The following is a 19,299-nucleotide window of genomic DNA, read 5'->3' as shown; positions in this document are numbered from 1 at the left end:
TTGTCATTGTCTAAATCTTCTTTATCATAGTTTCATTAATCTCCCAGGTAAAAGCTGATCTTAAGTAGACAGACAGTAGTAATAATTAACTATACAATAAAAATGTGACATGAAGACAAACCAGCCATTTACTCTTGGTATAGGGAAGTGATATGTACCTTTTTTTCCCCTCTCAGTCTGAGGATTTTGTGGGGTAGTTTTTTTTTTTCACGTATGCCATCTAGTGGAGGTTTTACTGAAGTGAAATAACAAGAGCGTGAGATGAATGAAAGGCTCTGTATAGTTCAAAAATAATTTTTTTAAATTATGGTAACATACATCTACCTATTTTTTAACCTATTCTTGGCCATTATCAATTTTAATGAAATTTGGTAGGTAAAGAGAAAACAACTTAGTATCACTAGTAAATTCAACTGGGTTTTGTTAAACAATATACTCTAAGCACTAGAAGATACAAGATTATAAGACCCAGTCCCTGCCTAAAGAATCGGACAGTATAGTAGAAGAGATTACAAAACCTAAGGTATTTACAACATAGTAGGATTAGAGGCAATACAGTATCTCAAGGAATAGAAATCAGGAGAATTTAACTGAGACAAAGATGACAAATAGAAGGAACTTCCTAGAGTTTATCCTTTCAAGTGAGGCGTAAAGAATGAATAGAAATTAGCTAATTAAATATGATAGAGAACGTACTCGGTGTAGGTGCACTTTCAGGCAGAAAAAGAGCACGTTTCCTTCAGGAAAGTTTAAGTTATGTAACCAGATCATATGATACTGGAGTAGAAACAGAGCACAGTTCAGCAGAGCTAGATAATAACCTGTGTAATCTATGCTAAAATATATTAATTTTGTCCTGAAAGCTAGTAAACAATTTTAAGAAGAAGGAACATGTTATTTTACAAAGGTTATTCTGACACTGGGTTGAGGATAAACTGGAGCCAAGAGGTCCAGTTGAAAGGCTATTGTTCTAGCCAGAGCCACGATTCTGAATTGAAAAGAGCAAGTAGTTTTGTCTGGATTTGAAGACTTATTACCTCAAGATAGTTTTCTTCTTCTTCTTTTTTTTTTTAATTATTTTTCTTTATTTATTCATTATTCATTTTATAGGAGAGAGAGAAAGAGAGAGAGAAGGGGGGAGGAGCAGGAAGCATCAACTCCCATATGTGCCTTGACCAGGCAAGCCCAGGGTTTCGAACTGGCGACCTCAGCAGTCCGGGTCAATGCTTTATCCACTGCGCCACCACAGGTCAGGCTCAAGATAGTTTTCAAAACTGATTTTTATTTAAAAATTCTGATGCTACAAGATTTTTGTTCTAAATTTTACAAAATATATAACTTAGAAAGTGGAAAAATCGTTTTTCCCTATTCTCGTTCTTATAGCAGGTTGTTATATACATATATTCTTGCAGACCTTCTTCCATGTGTTAGCATTTTTCTTTTGTTTTCAAATGGTATTATACTGTTTACAGGGTGGGGCAAAAGTAAGTTTACAGTTGTGAGCACGTGAAACAGTTTACTTTTGCATTATTTATTAATTATTGTATTTTTTCCATACAGATTACTGTAAGCCAACACTTGCCGCACCTTGTATACTGTACTGTGATCGGCTTTTTTAGCTGAACAGTGTTTCATGGACACTATTTACCAGTACATACAGATATTCTTTTTGTAATGGCTGCGTAATACTCCACTGTCTTGATATGAAATCATTGCTTAACTTCATATTTTATTGAAGAATATTTGGATTGTTTTCGGGTTTTTAGTATTACAAAAAATATTACAGTGAAGATCTCTGGCAACTTGTATAAGTTTTCTGTAGAATACATTCCTAAAGAAGAATTGAGACTCACAGTTACATGTACATTTAGAATTGTTATAGGTGCTGCCAAATTGTCTTCTGAAAAAGTTGAATCTCTGTATCCTACTTCCAATAGGATTTGATAGGACCCATATAGTGATATCACTGGATATTTTTGATTTTCTAAATTTTTCGGTCTGATTTGTAAATAATGATACTTCACAGGTTACCTCTTTAAACTTCCAAGGAATAAAAGCCCTCGCCTGGTAACTTGGTTAGAGCATTGTTCTGCTACACCAAGGTTATGGGTTTAATTTCTTATCAGGGTACATACAAGAATCAACCAATAAATGCATAAATAAGTGAAGTAAGCCTGACCAGTGGTGGTACGGTGGATAAAGTGTTGACCTGGAATGCTGAAGTTCAAAACCCCGGGGCTTACCCTGGCCAGATAGCTCAGTTAGTTAGACTTAGAGCATCGCCCTGAAGCACAGAGGTTGCCGGTTCAAACCTGGTCAGGGGATCCCTCTCTCCCTTTCTCTCTCCTTTTCTCTCTCCTTCTCTAAAATCAATACAATAAACATTTAAAAATAATAATAATAATTAAAAAAAAGAATGTGGGGCTTGCCGGTCAAGGCACATATGAGAAGCAACTACTACAAGTTGATGCTCCCCACTCCTCCCCCTGCCTTTCTGTCCTCTCTAAAATCAATAAATCTTTTTAAAAAATAAAGTGGAGGCCCTGGCCGGTTGGCTCAGTGATAGAGTGTCGGCCTGGCGTGCAGGAGTCCTGGGTTCGATTCCCAGCCAGGGAACACAGGAGAAGCGCCCATCTGCTTCTCCACCTCTCCCCCTCTCCTTCCTCTCTGTCTCTCTCTTCCCCTCCCGCAGCCAAGGCTCCATTGGAGCAAAGTTGGCCCGGGCACTGGGGATGGCTCCATGGCCTCTGCCTCAGGCGCTAGAGTGGCTCTGGTTGCAACAGAGCAACGGCCCAGATGGGCAGAGCATCGCCCCCTGGTGGGCATGCCAGGTGGATCCTGGTCGGGTGCATGCGGGAGTCTGTCTGACTACCTCCCCATTTCCAACTTCAGAAAAATACAAAAAAAATAAAGTGGAACAATAAATCGATGTTCTTCTCTCTCTCTCTCTCTCTCTCTCTCTCTCTCTCTCTCTCTCTCTCTCTCTCTCACACACACACACACACACACACACACACACAAATAAGTAAATAAATAAATAAACTTCCAAGGAATAGATTACATCAGTATAATTTTAGTAGTTGCATAATGAATGGTCAGAGCATAATGAATAAATCAGCGAAATGAATCTTACCCACAAATTAAATGAATATTATCCAGTGATTCAAATGGGATGCATGTTAACTATGAAAAGAAAAATGGTTCAATATTAGGGAAATAAGTTTTATAAATAGCTTTATAAATTAAGAAATATTTTTAAAAAGTGGAAAGTGGGTTATCATTATAATAGATACCAGAAGAATGTTTTTATAAAAGTTAAAGTCCAATTTTTGTAATCTTAGTAAAATTTGATTAGATGAATATTTCTTTAATTTTATAAATTTGTATCTGAAACCAAAATAAGTCATATGCTTAATGGAGAAACACTAGCAGCATTTTCATTAGCTCAAGAACAAGACAGGCTGCTATTATAATATACTTTTTTTGTCTTTACATTGTTTTGGGATCTGTAAAGCAGTTCAGTTATGCAAGGTAAAATGAGATACAGATAATAATACAAGTACCTAATAATGCCAGAGCATTTACTTTGTGTCTAGTACTCTTCTAATTGTTGAACATTGGTATCTAATTACCACAAAATATGATACTATCACAAATAGATGCCACTGATGTAGAAATTGAAGCAATATAAGAAACTTACCCAATGTTGCACAGCAAATAAGTGCTGAAAACTAGATTTGATTTAGGCAGACTGACTTTACCTGTACTTACAGGTATATCACTTATACTCTAAACTAGGAGTTTACAAACTGAAGCTTACTACAACAGAGTCATGCTCACTTCATGCTATAATAGCAGAGTTGAGCAGTTATGATAGTACTGTGTGCCTAAAAAGCCTAATATTTACTTTACAGAAAAAACTTTACAGAAAAGTTGGCTGACCCTTGTTCTAAACCATTGAACTATGTGTTATTTTTTATCAAACTCATAGGCATTTCTTATTAGGAAAGAAGGGGCAAAAATTATATGGGATATGCCAAGATAATCAACTCAGAAATTGTTAGCTAGTAATCATAAAGTAAGGTAGTTTTTCTAATACTAATATGCAAGCTTCAGTTGATTTCCAATTTAGAAATAGTGACCAGCTTGGTAATACAATGAGATAATAGATTCCAGTCTCAAAAGCAAAAGACATAAATATCTGAAAGTAAGTGTACAAGAAATGTGAAGGGCCCAAATCAAGAGCAGTTGAAAACCACACTGAGTTAAGAGAGTCAATCGACAGACATATTTAAGTTCTTGGATAGGAGAACTCAGCATTAAAAGAGACACTTGTTTTTTATCTATATTGTTTTGTGAAATTGGAGTTCTTATTCAGTGTACCTACCAAAGGGGTTGTTTTTTTGTTTGTTTGTTTGGGTTTTTTGGGGTTTTTTTTTGTATTTTTCTGAAATTGGAAACGGGGAGGCAGTCAGACAGACTCCTGCATGCGCCCGACCGGGATCCACCCGGCACGCCCACCAGGGGGTGATGCTCTGCCCATCTGGGGCGTTGCTCTATTGCAACCAGAGCCATTCTAGTGCCTGAGGCAGAGGCCATAGAGCCATCCCCAGCACTCGGGCCAACTCTGCTCCAGTGGAGCCCTGGCTGCAGGAGGGGAAGAGAGAGACAGAGAGGAAGGAGAGGAGGAGGGGTGGAGAAGCAGATGGGCGCTTCTCCTGTGTGCCCTGGCCGGGAATCGAACCCAGGACTCCTGCACGTCAGGCCCATGCTCTACCACTGAGCCAACTGGCCAGGGCTCCAAAGGGGTTGTTTTAACTTGATGAAATGATTCTCAAAATTCTGAGAGAAAAATGTGTCCAAAAAAGATCAATAATTTTCTGAAAAATAGTTTTATGACTTCAAGGTGTTAAACTGAACATATACTGAAGTCTTACCCTTTCACAGTAAATTTTAGACATCCATAAAGTTTTAATGAAGTTCTGTTTGAAACAGAAAGTGAATTATCTCTGGAATGGAAATAAAGTAACTCCCTATAGAAAGAAATGCAGGAACCCTTTCTGGCAATCTGTAAGAACTGCAATACTGATAGCCAGGCCAGGGGAGCTGGCTTGCATCTCCCATGCCTGGAAGACCTTAACAGGCCATAGGATGAGTGCATAAACACAGATCACTTTAGAATATAGAGGGTGAAAACATCGTGAAAGAAGAACAACAAACTCAACAAAAGAGTAAGTTAAACTGGAGAAATAAGCAGAGGGAAAACCCTGGGAGAATCTAAAAATGACTTTATTTATGTGTTCAATAAAAGAGGATTTGCCTCTACAAAGTAACAAACAGGAATTATGAAACAAATACAGTGAATTATGAAAAAAATAAATCATGGTTGAATATTTAAACCAAGTATATGTTAAGAATAGCAGATGGGACTTTCACTGAAGAGTTGATTAGTGGACTGGAAGATAGATGTGAGGACATCTCCAAATACTACACATAAGATTACAAAGGAAAAAGTAATAGATATGGAAAATCTTACCTGAGTTCTAACATATGTCTAATAAGAGTTTCAGAAGGAATTTAGAAAAAAAAATGTATGAGCTTAAAGGAGGACACTGAGACTTCTAGGTAAGATGGGAGAGTATGTAAACTCTGCTCATTTCCTCCTAGTACCACAACAAAATTACACCTAAATAATTCCACCCTGAAAAACCTAAAGTCTAGCTGAACCAAAGTTAATATAACTAAGGATATAAAGAAGTAGCTATATCAAGGCTGGTATGCAGAGGTGGAGACTTGAAATAGGCTGGCTCCACACCACGTGTAGCAGTTCAGAATGAGGAGAGATATTTTGGGTCTGGAGGTCAACATTGAGGAGCAGGGGTCCCCACCCCACACTGAGCTCCCCAGCCCAGAGCACCAGTCCCAAGAAGAGGAGTCCTTCCAACAGCTGGCTATGAAAATCTTGTGAACTTGTCCAGGTGAGACAGAGGGCTGCTATAGACCCAGCTGTTCTTTTAAAGGTCCTGTGCACAGATTCCCTCACTCCTAAATATGCCATACCTCTGGAGAAGGAAAAGCAGCTTGTGAAGTACCCGAGACAGGGAGAGACTGAATTGTTTGGCTTAAGAACAAGGACTGGAAGGGCAGCTCTTTCTAGGACTTAAGTGCCCACAGGTGCCATTGTTTCTTTCTTGGGCCCTCCCCCACAACTGGCAGGCCAGATGGGTACCAAATCGGTGTCTCCTTAACCTGCTTAACACAGCTCTTGCCCCACCCTGACTATTCTCTGAGACCAAGCCTCACCCAATTCACATCTCTTGCTTGAACTTCTTTCAGAGTCTAATCCACAAAAGCTGCTAGCCTGGCCCATGCTGCAGACCTTCCTAAAATCTGTCGAAGGTCCACAAACTACAAAAAGCAGTAGCTAGCCTTAGGATGCCCTGTACTTCCAGCTAAGGAGCCACAAGCCCGGCACCAGTGGCAGCCAGCCTCAGTTCACAGCATCACCTGCACAGGCAGCGACCAACCACAGATCGCTTTGTATCTTGTATACCAGGGGTCCCCAAACTTTTTACACAGGGGCCAGTTCACTGTCCCTCAGACCGTTGGAGGGCCGGACTATAAAAAAAACTATGAACAAATCCCTATGCACACTGCACATATCTTATTTTAAAGTAGAAAAACAAAACAGGAAAGAGTACAATATTTAAAATAAAAAACAAGTAAATTTAAATCAAGAAACTGACCAGTATTTCAATGGGAACTATGGGACTGCTTTTGGCTAATGAGATGGTCAGTGTGCTCCTTTCATTGACCACCAATGAAAGAGGTGCCCCTTCCGGAAGTGCAGCAGGGGCCGGATAAATGGCCTCAGGGGGCCGCATGTGGCCCGCGGGCCGTAGTTTGGGGACCCCTGTTGTATACCATGTAGCTCTGCACTGGGCACAGGTAGCAGCTGTGGGCTATACCAGCGCCCCTCGCAAGAGGCCCCAGAACCGACACACCTGGTGGCCAGTTTAGACCACACTGGAGCACCACCCAGTTAGCACCTCAAATGACACCCAAACTGTTGTGCCACAAAAAATTTTAAAACATGCAATATCTGACTGTTAAGTCAGGTGCACTGACCTCTTTTCCCTTAGATTGTCTAAAAAAATGACAGCAGCCAACACAATAGCCATCTGGTATGAATGAATCAAAATTATACTTATTTTTTGTCAAATCAAAAAAAAATTTTTTTTGGTGTGCCACTAATTTTAGTAATTAGCTTGTATGTGTTATGAGATGAAAAGATTGAAAATCACTGATACATGCTAATATTGGGTGTAGTTTTAATAAGTAGGAATAGATTTCCTGTTTCATATTTTTTTTTCTGTTTCATATTTTTATTACTATAAATCAGTGGTAGTCAACCTGGTCCCTACTGCCCATTAGTGGGCGTTCCAGCTTTCATGGTGAGTGGTAGCAGAGTAACCAAAGTATAAATAAAAAGATAGATTTAACTATAGTAAGTTGTTTTATAAAGATTTATTCTGCCAAATTTAGTGAAAATCTGACATAAAGTACTTGGTAAGTAATTATTATTATATACTTGCTGTAACTCTGCTTTATAAATTTTATAAAGTAAAGTTACTTCCCTACTTTATAAATCACCATTACTGTGGAACCGGTGGGCGGTTAGAAAATTTTACAAATAACAGAGATGCAAAAGTGGGCGGTAGGTATAAGAAGGTTGACTACCCCTGCTATAAATGGTATTGTTTTATTAATTCCAATCTTAGTTTATTTATTGCTAGTATGTAGCAATACAATTGATTATTCATGTTTATCTTATATCCTGCATCCTTACTGAATTCATTTATTAAAATTTATTTATTCTAATATGTTTTTTGTAGATTCCATTGGGATTTGTGCATAGACAGATCATACTTTCTGTGAACAAAGACAGTTTTACTTCTTTTTCAACCTAGGTCACTTTTTTCTTTTGTTTTATTGCATTGCCTAGAACTTCCAGTACCAGGTTAAAAAGAAATGATCAGAGCAGACATCTTGGTCTTATTCCTGATCTTAGGAGGGGAAAATTCACTCTTTCACCATTAATTAAGAGTGTTAGCTGTAAATATTTTATAGACATATTTATAAGGTTGAGGAGTTTTCTTCTATTGTACTGCTGAGAATTTTTTAAAATTAGAAATGTATATTGGGTTTTGTAAAATACTTGTTATGAATTTATTGAAATAATCATGTGTTTTTTCTTTTTTAGTTCAAATGTCAAGCTAGCCATGCATTCCTAGGATAATTACTTGGTTAGGATATGTTATTCTTTTTATGTAGTTTTGGATTCTGTTTGCCAAAATTTATTTGGAATTTTTGTATCAATGCTCAGTGAAGACTATTGACTTATAGATTTCTTTCCTTACAGTGTCTTTCTCTGCTTTTTGTTATTAGAGTAGTTCTTGCCTCAAAGAATGAATTGGGAAGCATTCTCTCCTTTTCAATTTACTGGAAGACTTTGTATATAATTGGTGTTAATTTTTTTTGTTCACTGTTTGCCAGAATTTACCAGGGCAACCATCTGGGCTTATTGTTTTCTTTGTGGAAGGTTTTTACTTATTCTATTAATAAATTTAGGAATACTCAAGCTATTTATTAATTATGAGTAGCTTTGGTAGTTTGAATCTTGAGAAATTTGTTCATTTCATTTAGATTATTTAATTTCGAAACTTGAAGCATGAGAGGGATTTGATATGAGGAATACTCTCCATTATTGGCTTTGAACATGAAGAAACCCAATGGCACAGAGTGTGGGCAGCCTCTATGAGCTCAGAGCAACCACCAGATGATAGCTAAAAAGAATATGGTGACCTCAGTCCCACAATCACAAGGAACTAAAATTTATTAACATCCTAAAGGAGCTTGTAATGAGATTTTTTTCCTAACAGTTGGCCAGCAAGGTATCTGTCCTGCAATACCCTCAGCACAGTCATACCATGCTTGGAAATTTCACCTGTGGAATTTTGAATTAATAGGTGTTTTAAACCATGAAGTTTGTGGTCACTTGATATGTAGCAATAGAATACTAATATTACCAATTCAGTAAATAAAATAGTTTAATTTATTGGCATAAATTTCATAATATTCCCCCATACTTTTAAAATCTAGAGAATCTGTATGGATATCACCTCTCTTATTCATAATATTGGCCATTTGTATCTTCTCTTTTTATCATCAGTTCAGCTATAAGTTTGTCAATTTTATTGATCTTTTCCTCTTCATAAGGATCTGAGTAAGATAAAGAAGTGTACAATATGGGCCTTGGCCTATTGGCTCAGCAGTAGAGTGTTGGCCCGGCGTGTGGAAGGCCCGGGTTCAATTCTAGGCCAGGGCACACAGGGGAGGCACCCATCTGCTTCACCCTTCCTCTCTCTTTTCTCTCTGTCTCTCTCTTCCCCTCCCACAGCCAAGGCTCCACTGGAGGAAAGTTGGCTCGGGTGCTGAGAATGGCTCCAAGTCCTATGCCTCAGGTGGTAGAATGGCTCAGGTTGGAATGGAGCAACGCCCCACATGGGCAGAGCATCGCCCCCTGGTGGGCCTGCTGGGTGGATCCTGGTCAGGCACATGCGGGAATCTGTCTGACTATCTCCCCACTTCTCACTTCAGAAAAATACAAAAAAAAAAAACCCACAAAAAAACAGAAGTGTACAATGTGAAGATTTAGGAAAAGGTAGAGGAAATAACACTTGCACAGTCCCTGAAAGGGGAATAACTTGGCATCTTTACAAAGAATAAACTGGAAGTGGCCAAAAAGGAAGCATGGAGAGCAGTTATGAGACTTCTACAGTAATACAGATTGGAGAATGATTTAGCTTGGACTGCTTATAATGGCTAACCAGGTGATGAGAAATGGTTAGATTTATAATATATTATGAAGGTAAAAATCCATTAGGACCTACTGATGACTCATGTATGGATTGATGGAGAATAGTTACAAATAATATTTCGTCTTAGGCCTGAGTAATGTGGTTAATGGTGGCATTGTGAACTAGAGGAGTTTGGAGGGAGCAGATTTGGGCTCTTGTGAGGGAAGTAGGGTGGAGGAGAGGCATCAAGAGATCAGATTTATACATACTGAAGATTTTGAATGATTAGTCGACTCAAATTATTTCTATTGTATGTATTTTCTGTTTGCTTAATTATCCAAGAAATTCACTCTTCATCTTGTAAAGATTGTCTGTCTAATGAAGCCATTCTATAAGAGACATTCAGAGTAATGAAGGTAATATTTGACAACCACCTTACCATAATTGCCAATAAAACATTGAAGTTATAACATACTAGGATAAAGAAGAAACAGATAAATGTGTAAATCTTTTTGTGTTAAAAACATTGGTGTAAAGTGATCAGAGTTAGGATATACTTTATGTTAATAACCCTAATGCATAATAGTCTATATAGGTAGTATATACGATACAATGTGAGTAACCAAGATGAACTTTCTTAATGAGATCAAATTAGAGAATTCTGCAACTTCTTGTTCTTTTGTGAAGTTCTTTGTATATAAATCAGATATTTGAGGTGACTCAAGAATATTAGGTCCAGAATCAGAGACGTCCTTTAAGACAGACCACAAAATTATGTAAGTTCAGCCTAAGCAGAACTGATAGGATCTTTCCGGTGTCCTTTGAAATAGGTCTAGAAGATGAAGAAGACTAGCTTCCATTAATAGACGAATTGATCTCTACTTTTAGAAAATGATATACTAGAGCAGGGGTCAGGAACCTTTTTGGCTGAGAGAGCCATGAACGCCACATATTTTAAAATGTAATTCTGTGAGAGCCATACAACGACCCGTGTACATTACAAATTATCCAATAAAAAATTGGTGTTGTCCCAGAGGACAGCTGTGATTGGCTCTAGCCACCCACAACGATGAACATGAGTGGTAGGAAATGAATGGATTGTAATACATGAGAATGTTTTATATTTTTAACGTTATTTTTTTATATTAAAGATTTGTCTGCGAGCCAGATGCAGCCATCAAAAGAGCCACATCTGGCTCACGAGCCATAGGTTCCCAACCCCTGTACTGGAGGGAAACCCCTATCTTCTCCTAGAAAATAGTCTCAGAGAATCTGAACTATTAAATTGACCTCTTTCTTGATTAGAGTAAGCCTCCAAGTCAGGATAGTATTCTTTCAGCTGTAAACTAAAGTAGAATTGTAGTAGAATACATTAAGAAATAGAGGAAGTTTTAAACTTGCATTTTTATTTCAGCAAACTGCTAAATAACATACAGTGAGCATTTAGTATGAGCAGTCCTGCGAGGATGGGGACATTTGAATGTCATTAATTACTGTATTCCCAGCATAAGCCTAGTGTGGGTACTCTGATATTTTTCTACATGAATATATGAATTAAACCTTAAATTAGAAAGTATGGTTTATTTGGTGATTTTTTTATCTTAAACATGTTTCCTCACTAGAGGGTGCTGTGTAAGCATGCTATTCTTGGAAGTGTTCATTTTCTTATTCGCTGTGAGATTGGATTTTTAAATCACCTAATTTGTTAAAAGCTTTCATTTCTTTCTCCCCCCCCCTCGTTTTTTTTTTTTGTTTGTTTGTTTGTTTGTTGCTTGCAAAACAATACTTACGATGTTGTGTATGGTAAAATTCATGCATTAAGGGCAGCGTGCCACAAATGTTTCTGTTCTTCCTCCTCTTTAGGAGACTTATGACTCCACTCATGTATGCGGCTCGAGATGGTTACCCTCAAGTTGCTGTTCTCCTGGTTGCTCATGGAGCAAGAGTTAACACCCAGGATGAGAATGGTTATACTGTGAGAATCCATTGCACCATGTTCCTTTTTATTTCTGAGACATTGATATCTTGTTATTATTAGTAATAGTCCACAAAAAGTTTTTAAGAAATAAAAGTTACAGAAAGGCTGGGATATAATTGCTGATTAGTGAAGAAAAGCAGCAGCTGAAATATAAAGAAACAAGTATCTGACTCTTGGTCCTCACCATTGACACAGAAGCTATAACACACTGCAAAGTCTGAGCTCTAGCATACACTTAGAGTTCTTTTGTATAGAAAACAGTTCGGTGATTGGCAGATAAATCATTTCATTATGTAATATCATTTGAGTGTGTGATATTTGGACTAGTTAAAATCACTGAGCCCTAAAGTCTGCTTTGCAGTTACAGCTTTGGAAATATGTTTAAATTGTGAAATGAAGAGATCGCATCAGTTCATTAATTAGCCATGTTCACTTTTTTACTGTGCCACAAACATGGTTCTTTCTCTGTCATATACAGTCCCTCCTTTGAAACAATCTTCTTTCCCCCCACTTTTACAGGCTTTAACATGGGCAGCACGTCAGGGTCATAAAAACGTAGTATTGAAGTTGCTTGAACTTGGAGCTAATAAAATGCTACAAACCAAGGATGGAAGTACACCAAGTGAGATTGCAAAAAGAAATAAACACCAAGAGGTATTCTTCTATGTATTAAACTAATTTTTCTATGGCATATTCTTTCATTTGTAGAACTTATATATTTTATAATTCACAATGGCAGTAGTAGTAATGATGTATCTTGCTATTATTAAGTATTTAAATAGATAATTTTTATTCACACATGTAAGCAAAACTTTGTCTTTCTAGAGTATTTATCTTTTATTAAATAGGTATTTGTAATGTAATTTAAAAGCTGTACAAAGGGATAATAAAGTTGTATTCTGGCTCTAGAAATAAAATTGATATAGACTATCTAAACATTTCTAACTGTTCTAGATTTAAAAAAATTAATTAGTATATTGATAAAATGAGTGAAATTTGAACATGTAATTAAAACATTGTTTTTGAATTTTAACTAATACATATTGAACAATTTAAAAATTAAATCTTTAAAGCTTTATTTACTCCTGTACATGTGACAAGGTACTATATAGTAAAGTGGTAATATAGTTGGATATATAGTCTACTATCATTCAGAAGTTAAAATCAATAATAAATATTTTTTATACATTAAATTACTTTATTGATATAAACTTTGATTCTGAGTATTAAAACTCTTGGCCAAAGGTCTGTCATTTCTAATCATGGATCAAATACAGAATAACTGTAAAACTGTTGTCTCATTCAAGAGCTTCTAAAACTGAGTTTCTGAATTTTAATGCGTGTGACATTTCAAAGGTCCCATCATTCAATAGACAGGCCACTTTTACTACAGGTAAAATAGCTTTCTCTATTTTTTAAGCAATCTGATAAACATGCCTATTTTTTTCTAACTCAAATCCACATTTCCAAAATATTTCTAGAATAAATGCTGCTCACTAAAGCCCTGTGAAATTTCAAAAAGGAATTTACACTTTCTCTTCTAAGCTTTGAAAATTTGAAGACTTTTTCTTTTTTTTTTTGTATTTTTCTGAAGTTAGAAACAGGGAGGCGGTCAGACAGACTCCTGCATGTGCCGGACTGGGATCCACCTGGCATGCCCACCAGGGGGCGATGCTCTGCTGCAACCAGAGCCATTCTAGCGCCTGAGGCAGAGGCCATGGAGCCATCCTCAGTGCCCAGGCCAGCTTTGCTCCAATGGAGCCTTGGCTGCGGGAGGGGAAGAGAGAGACAGAGAGGAAGGAGAGGGGGAGGGGTGGAGAAGCAGATGGGCGCTTCTCCTGTGTGCCCTGGCCGGGAATCGAACCCGGGACTCCTGTACGCTAGGCTGATGCTCTACCACTGAGCCAACCGGCCTGGGCCAAAAATTTGAAGACTTTTAACTTGTTTAGTGCATTATTAAATTTAGTGTACATGACACCAATTTGACATATTAAGAAATTTATGAACGTCAAAGATTATTTTGAGTTTTAAGTTGTTTCTTTTATTTTTATTTTATTATTTTTAGCAAGAGAGACAGAGAGAGGGACAGATAGGGACAGAGAGATAGAAAGGGAGAGAGATGAGAAGCATCAATTCTTTGTTGCAGCACCTTAGTTGTTCATTGATTGCTTCCTCATGTGTGCCTTGACCACGGGGCTCCAGCTGATTCAGTGACCCCTTGTTCAATCTAGTGATGTTTGGGCTCAAGCCTATGATCCCACACTCAAGCCAGTGACCCCATGCTCAAGCTGGTGAGCCTGCGTTCAAGCCAGATGAGCCCTGGCTCAAGCCAGTGACCTCGGGGTTTCAACCTGAGTCCTCTGTGCCACCAACTGGTCAGGGTTAAATTGTTTCTTTTTTTTTTTAATCAATTTATTTATTTGTTTATTTATTTTATTTATTTATTTGTTTATTTATTTGTTTATTTATTTTATTTATTTTAGAGAGGAGAGAGAGAGGGATAGAGAGAAAGAGATAGAGAAGGGGGAGAAGCGGGAAGTATCAACTCCCATATGTGCCTTGACCAGGCAAGCCCAGGGTTTTGAACTGGCAACCTCAGTGTTTCCAGGTCAGCGCTTTATCCACTGCGCCACCATAGGTCAGGCCTTAAATTGTTTCTTAAAGTGAGATTTAATTTTGTATTTTGGCTGATTATGTAATGTAATCTTGACTTACTATAAAGTTAGATTTTAAAACTAAAGAAATTTAAAATTTTTTATTCATTCATATTTAGCCAAAGAGGAAGGAGGATTGAGGGGAGAGATTGAGAGAGAAACATCAGTGTGCCCTGACTGGGAATCAAACCAGCAGCCTCTGTGCTTGGGCTGATACTTTATCCAACTGACCTATCTGGAAAGGGCAAAAGTAAAGCATTTTACCATAACTCTCTTGAGGTATAGAATTGGGATTTGTATACATTTACTCATGCTTATTACTTCCTTTCTGCTTAACAGTGTACAATAATTAAAGTACTGTGTTAGTTTTTAATCTGAGTCACTTACCAAGATGGAATTTTTAGTTTTATATAGCATATGAAAATATTACTATATTCCTTTAATTTTTACTATTTTTTAATGGTCAGTGATCTCTGAACTTTTTAGATGTACTTATCATTTCTATTATTTTAATCAAGGGAATATTTACTTTATTTAAAAAACCAATATTCTCAGGGTAGTAGTAAACTGTGAAAGTTCTGCCCCTCCTCAGAAATATTTTCTTTCATGATATAAAATAATCACTTTTTAGTTTATTTTCAGAGTCAGTGATAGTATATAATAGTGTTAACTATATTTGAATGGCTCTACTTTTTTCAGATCTTCAGCATGCTTTCTTTGACTTTAAATCCATTGACCGGAAATCTTCAGCAGCTAACTGAAGAAGAGACTATTTATAAACTGTTGACAACAGTATCTGATCCAGGGAACAATCACGTATTTAGGTAACAACGTGTTTTTGTTCAACAGAATACCTATGAGTTAGTGAACATTGTGCATGTTTTTATCACTTCTAGTAAATGTGATGACAGTTAAAATATATTTTAAACTTACAAGTATTTTTAAACATTACTTAGAAATGTTTGGATTTTAGTGCTTTGTTCTCCAGAATTTTAGAAAGTTTATATATATATTAACAGTTATGAGAAAATCTGTGAGTTCAAATAAAATATAATAAAATTTATTTCTAAAAGGTTCTAAGGTTATGTTTTTGTTAGTGTTCAATATTTTGGACACAAGTTTTTTAGCAGATTTCTGATTTTATAAGCTAAAATTGAAAGTACATTTTTTTTTCCTGAACACCATTGTTCAATACAGCCTCAAAATTATTCTCTCTTTACCCACATTTAAAATTATTTCAATTTTTACTTCTTTCATTTAGACATGTTCATGTACAAGATCTCACAAGGAGTATACCCATAGACATACTTTTTTGATTAGGAAAGATGAGCTACATTTTAGTCACCATTTACTATCACATGTTTACTTATATCTTCCCTGAAGAAACCTTTCTAATTTCTGATGTAACATAGATATGGTGTGTAAATGTGCAAAAATATTTTACATACATTCATTTCTACTTATTCTCATTGTTTTCATTATAAATCTATATTTGTTGTTTGTGCATTTATAGTCTTTATCTGAAATTGACATTGCTATAAATATATAGTTCATATACAGCATTTGGAGATCTGGAATTATTTTTACATGGTCTTGGACTTGAACATATTACAGATTTATTAAAGGTAAGATGTTGTATAAGCTACAATGAGTTATTTATGTACATTTGTTGATTAATTCATTTGCATATTTGTAAGCATATTTATGAAAATGCACTTTTCTCTGTAATTTTTACTTATAAGCATTTTGAAAATTTATATTTTAAAGTGTTTCAAAATTTTGTCCTTATAAGCATTTAAAAATATTATTCTAGAGATTTATATAAATCAGAATCTGGCTGGATGAAACAGCTTTTACCCAGTGTCTAAAGCTTCACAGGACCGTTGCTTGTACAACTAAGCCCTGGTTTATTTTTGCAGTTGCTGGTCTTCCTGTAGAGATATTAGAAGCAGCATGATTTTGAACCAAACAAACCTGGTATTAGATTCTTGCTTTAATGATTAGTAACTAAAATATGTTCGTTAAATCTCTATCTTTTGTTCATAAGGGTGATAATACCTAGTGTAGGGTTGTTGTAAAGATTAAATTCATATGCCAAGCTCTGTTATAGGTACTTTAGGCATGCATTATGGGCTTTGAGTAGATGACAGTTATCAGCCAATTAGCTGATACTGAAGCATTAAAGCACTGTTTAATCTAGGCTGTCTTTAGGAATATGCACATTCTATTTAGGTAGTTCAGAATTGGACTTAATTGTACAATTTTGAAACTTCGTATTTGATATATATTGCATAAAACTAAATGTTATTGATGGTTTAATTTGTTACAAATAGAAATTTTAAATACTTGTAAAACATAATTTCTTTAATTTTATAGAGCTATTTTTCTTTTTATGTAAGCAAATATAAGTTTTAATAATTTTCTTTGAATCTGGAAAACTAGCTATGTTTATACTTTTTAATGGTAATTCTACATATTATGACATTCATTACTATTTACCCAGTAGTATAATTCTATAACTGCATATCCTTTCCTCTAAAAAGCTGAAAGTTGTTTAGAAGGGTAGCTTGTAACTGACTAACATGTACACATGGCTACTTCTTCCACTGTTTTATTTATACTGAAAAGTGGCGTGTTATTTTTGTTGTTGTTTTGTTTTTGTTTTCTATAGGAAAGGGATATAACTTTAAGGCATCTTTTGACCATGACGAAAGATGAGCTTACAAAGGTAGTATCAAGTTCAAAAACTCCAGACATTATCTTTCATATTTCTAAAATTGTGGAGCTTTTTATTTTCTATTTTAAAAATCATAGAGTCTGCCTGACCAGGCTGTAGCACAGTGGATAGAGCGTCGGACTGGGATGCGGAGGACCCAGGTTCGAGACCCTGAGGTCGCCAGCTTGAGTGCAGGCTCATCTGGTTTGAGCAAAAGCTCACCAGCTTGGACCCAAGGTCACTGGCTTGAGCAAGGGGTTACTCGGACTGCTGTAGCCCCCTGGTCAGGGCACATATGAGAAAGTAATTAATGAACAACTAAGGTGTCGCAACGAAAAAAATTAATGTTTGGTGCTTCTTATCTCTCTCCGTTCCTGTCTGTCCTATCTGTCCTCTCTGTCTCTGACTCTCTGTCTCTGTAAAAAATAAAAATAAAAAAAAAAAATCATAGGGCTATAAACTATGAATGATCTTTTGCTGGGTTCTTGATTAGATATGTTTATAGATAACCATATCTAAAATCTTGTTACAATATTGTTTTAAGAACATTTAAAGTCTTAGTATTTGCTTTATTCTTTAGGTTAGTCATAACATTTTGACTATAAACCTCGTGCTTCATTTTTAAATATAAATTGAATTTGTAAAACAGGTTATTTAGAAATAAGAGGTGGGGTTTTTTTGATTGTGGGCATGAACATGTGTCATCCAAATATTGCCTTTTGCTGGGTTCTCACAATGATTGACCTGTTGTTTTATCATCTAGTATTATTAAGTAACAATTTGAAAATACTGTTGGAAATATGAGAGGTACTTTAGTAAATAGGACCTAAAAAGTAATTAATGATCTTTCTAAACACATTGGAAACAAGATCTTTATTATCACTTAAAATCAAAGTAAACATTTTAATTAGCTAAATACAGGATAGGAAATTAGTTAATACTAAATTTAAGAATATAAACATAAAGAAGACAGTTCTCAATCACTGATGCTTTAAATAATATTTTGAAGGAAAAATTGTATTACTGTGTTTTTCTTAGAAAGACAATATATTAAACTCTAGTAATTTATTTTTAGAATCCATCACTACTGTTATGTTATAAAAAATTTGCTAAAGTTATTCCATATCTAAATATTTTAATGATGTAAGCTTCTTAGTCACAGTTACAAATAAATCATATATTTTTCAATGTTATTTTTTCAATATGTATCTTTTTTCAAAATGTTGAATTAATGAAGTATAGAACTTCCTTAGTAATTTTGAATATTGCTCAAGCTTACTGCACCTTGGACTTACTTCTATTTAGACTGGAATTACCAATAGAGATCAGCAGAAAATTCTGGCTGCTCTTAAAGAACTGGAAGTAGAAGAGATAAAATTTGGAGAATTACCTGAAGTGGCAAATTTGGAAATCAGGTAAAATTTACTTTTTGGTTTACATTAATACTGTTTACAACCAACTGTTCTTTTTTAGTTTGATTTTGATAATGTCTCAGTACTTTTACTTGATGCCATCATTTCACCAAGGAAAGAAGAGATAGTTCATTTTGCAGTACTGTGTTCTAGCCCTACCCAGTTGGCTCAGTGGTAGAGCATCAGACCGGCGTCTGGAAGTCTTGAGTTCGATTCCCGGTGAGGGCACGCAGAAGAAGCGCCCATCTGCTTCTCCATCCTTCCCCCTCTACTTCCTCTCTGTCTCTCTCTCTTCCCCTCCTGCAGCCAAGGCTCTATTGGAGCAAAGACGTGGCGCTGAGGATGGCTCCATGGCCTCCACCTCAGGCACTAGAATGGCTCCTGTTGCAGCAGAGCAATGCCCTAGATGGGCAGAGCATCGCCCCCTGGTGGGCATGCTGTGTGGATTCAGGTCAGGGGCACGCAGGAGTCAGTCTGACTGCCTCCCCGCTTCTAACTTTGGAAAAATAACAACAACAACAAAAATACTGTATTCTAAAATGGGAGATACTTTATAAAGTCAATATTGTAAAAATTATTTTACCAAGAAGGAAAACAATGCATCTTCCTGTTAACTCACATTAAAACATTTTTTTATTTTTTATTGCATTTTGTTAAATGAACTATATGAGAGATCCTA

General features: G+C 36.1%; 1 protein-coding gene across 1 annotated transcript in view; it reads left to right on the top strand.

The window, feature by feature from the left end:
• Window positions 1-19,299, top strand: part of ASZ1 (ankyrin repeat, SAM and basic leucine zipper domain containing 1) — a 72,120-nt gene that overhangs the window by 36,000 nt on the left and 16,821 nt on the right. Inside the window, exons 5-10 of the mRNA XM_066364151.1 lie at window positions 11,724-11,835; window positions 12,358-12,492; window positions 15,192-15,316; window positions 16,042-16,117; window positions 17,164-17,220; window positions 18,514-18,623. Coding sequence (XP_066220248.1) covers window positions 11,724-11,835; window positions 12,358-12,492; window positions 15,192-15,316; window positions 16,042-16,117; window positions 17,164-17,220; window positions 18,514-18,623 — 615 coding nt within the window. The remainder of the gene's footprint in view (window positions 1-11,723; window positions 11,836-12,357; window positions 12,493-15,191; window positions 15,317-16,041; window positions 16,118-17,163; window positions 17,221-18,513; window positions 18,624-19,299) is intronic.

The sequence above is a fragment of the Saccopteryx leptura genome, chromosome 2 (genome assembly GCF_036850995.1).
Source record: "Saccopteryx leptura isolate mSacLep1 chromosome 2, mSacLep1_pri_phased_curated, whole genome shotgun sequence".
NCBI lineage: Eukaryota > Metazoa > Chordata > Mammalia > Chiroptera > Emballonuridae > Saccopteryx > Saccopteryx leptura.
The sequence above is the reverse complement of the archived record's forward strand: the minus strand, read 5'-3'. Positions and strand labels throughout refer to the sequence as shown.